This window comes from Gossypium arboreum, chromosome 11 (assembly GCF_025698485.1).
Source record: "Gossypium arboreum isolate Shixiya-1 chromosome 11, ASM2569848v2, whole genome shotgun sequence".
Classification (NCBI taxonomy): domain Eukaryota; kingdom Viridiplantae; phylum Streptophyta; class Magnoliopsida; order Malvales; family Malvaceae; genus Gossypium; species Gossypium arboreum.
This window is the reverse complement of record NC_069080.1, coordinates 123,955,447-123,957,904: the sequence shown is the minus strand read 5'-3', so window position 1 is coordinate 123,957,904 and position 2,458 is coordinate 123,955,447. Positions and strand designations below refer to the sequence as shown.

The 2,458-nt window shown below is 38.7% G+C and overlaps 1 protein-coding gene across 1 annotated transcript; it reads left to right on the top strand.

The window, feature by feature from the left end:
• The first annotated feature begins 606 nt into the window (after positions 1–606).
• LOC108471337 (uncharacterized) lies at positions 607–1,244 on the top strand. Its single transcript, XM_017772970.1, has 2 exons — positions 607–953; positions 1,016–1,244. Exons 1-2 carry the CDS (start codon positions 607–609, stop codon positions 1,242–1,244), a joined length of 576 nt encoding a protein of 191 aa, XP_017628459.1.
• Positions 1,245–2,458: the final 1,214 nt, after the last annotated feature.

The following is a 2,458-nucleotide window of genomic DNA, read 5'->3' as shown; positions in this document are numbered from 1 at the left end:
CAGTGAGAGAGGAATTGAGATTGATTCAGACAAGTCTGGACTATACAAGAGTTGTCTCCACCGCGCACCCAAAAAGAAGTTAGAGGCTTCCTGGGAAGATTAAATTACATTGCTTGGTTTATTTCTCAACTAACAGAGAAATGTGACCCCATATTTTGTCTTCTTAAAAAGCATAACCCAGGAGAATGGGATGATGAATGCCAGAGAGCTTTTGATAAAGTTAAAAATTATTTGTCGAGTCCTCCAGTGTTATCAACTCCAAGTTCAGACCGGCCGTTGATATTGTATTTAACTGTGTTTGGTAATTCTATGGGATGTGTGCTTGGTCAACATGCTGAATCAGAAAGAAAAGAAAGGGCGATATATTACCTCAGTAAGAAATTCACTGAGTGTGAATTAAGGTATTCGCTAATTGAAAATTTGTGTTGTGCTTTGGTTTGGACAACTCGAAGGTTGAGGCAGTATATAATATACCATACGACTTGGTTAATTTCAAAGTTGAATCCTCTAAAGTATATGATGGAGTCAAATGCCTTAAACTGAAGGATGGCTAGGTGGCAAGTTCTACTTTCTGAATTTGAAATAATCTACATAAGTCAAAAAGTCATGAAAGGGAGCGTAATAGCAGATTTTCTGGCCAGTCGAGCTTTAGAAGATTATGACCCCTTGAACTTTGCTTTCCCCAATGAGGAGATAATGTATGTGGCAGCTGCTGAAGAGGACACTATAAAAGGTCACTCTTGGAAATTAAATTTTGATGGAGCCTCAAACGCTGTGGGTAATGGAGTTAGAGCAGTTCTGGTATCTCCAGGTGGTGATCATTATTCGTTCACATGTAAATTGGATTTTGATTGTATGAATAATATGACAGAATATGAAGCATGCATCATGGGCCTCAAAGCAGCTATAGAACGCAAGATCAATCATTGGAAGTATATGGAGATTCTGCGCTGGTAATTTACCAACTTCGAGGTGAATGGGAGACAAGAGATTCCAAATTAATCAATTAAAGAAGGTTGGTATTGGGGTTAGTTGAAGAGTTTGATGATATTACTTTCAACTATCTCCCGCGCGATGAAAACCAGATGGCGGATGCTTTGGATACTTTAGCTTCCATGATCAAAGTAAGCAGACAAGAAGATATGAAACCCATTCAGATGAGTATTTGTGAGGCCTCGGCTTATTGTTATAATATAGAGGAAGAAGAGAGAGATGATTGTCCTTGGTATCAAGATATATTGTGATATGTGAGAAATTATGAATATTCAGATCAAGCCACGGAGAATGACAAAAGGACGTTGAGAAGGCTCGCCTGTGATTATGTTTTAGATGGAGAAATCCTATACAAAAGAAGAAAGGATCAGGTACTTTTGAGATGCGTGGATGCTGTGGAGTCCAAGAAAATCTTGGAAGAAGTTCACGAAGGGGTTTGTGGAACGCATGCCAATGGGTTCACAATGGCCAGGCAAATTATGACGTTTGGATATTATTGGTCAACCATGGAAGGAGACTACATTAATTATGCTAAGAAATGTCACAAATGTCAAATTTATGATGATAAGATTCATGTACCTCCTTCACCTTTGCATGTTATGACTTCCCCATGGCTGTTTTCCATGTGGGGCATGGATGTCATTAGGCCAATTTCACCGAAGGCTTCAAATGGGCATCGTTTCATTTTTATGGTCATTGATTATTTTACCAAGTGAGTGGAAGCTGCTTCGTATGCCAATGTAACTAAATCGGCAATCAACAGATTCTTAAAGAAGGAAATTATATGTCGATATGGAATGCCTGAGAGGAGTATATCTGATAATGTATTAAATTTGAACAATAGCACAATAACAGAGGTCTGCAGCTAGTTTAAGATCAGATATCATAATTCATCACCATATCGCCCAAAGATGGATGCGGCAGTGGAAGCAGCCAATAAAAATATCAAGAAGATTGTGGGGAAAATGACTGAAACTTACAGAGGTTGGCATGAGAAGTTGCCATTTGCTCTCTATGCTTATCGAACGTCTGTCAGAACTTCCACCGGGGCAATGCCTTTCTCGTTAGGTTATGGAATGGAAGTTGTTCTACCCATTGAGGTGGAGATACCTTCTCTTCGAGTTTTGTCGAAATTGAAATTAGATGAAGTAGAATGGATACAGTCTCGATATGATCAGTTGAATTTGATTGAAGAAAAGAGGCTAAGGGCTATCTAACATAGTCAGATGTATCAAAAAAGAATGATGCGAGCTTATGATAAAAAGGTTCGTCCAAAAGAATTTCACGAGGGAGATTTGGTTCTGAAAAAGATTCTTCCTATACAAAAGGATTTTAGAGGAAAATGGATGCCAAATTGGAAGGGGGCTTATGTGGTGAAGAAGGCTTTCTCCGGAGGAGCATTAATCCTAGCTGAAATGGATGGAAAAAACTTGTCTAATCTAGTAAACTCGGATTTAGTCAAAAA

Bases quoted from the DNA above. Each gene is read 5' to 3' on its own strand.
- LOC108471337 (XM_017772970.1), top strand. From the start codon at position 607: ATGAAAGGGAGCGTAATAGCAGATTTTCTGGCCAGTCGAGCTTTAGAA. The intron at 954-1,015 runs GTAATTTACCAA...CAATTAAAGAAG, and splicing joins TATATGGAGATTCTGCGCTG to GTTGGTATTGGGGTTAGTTG.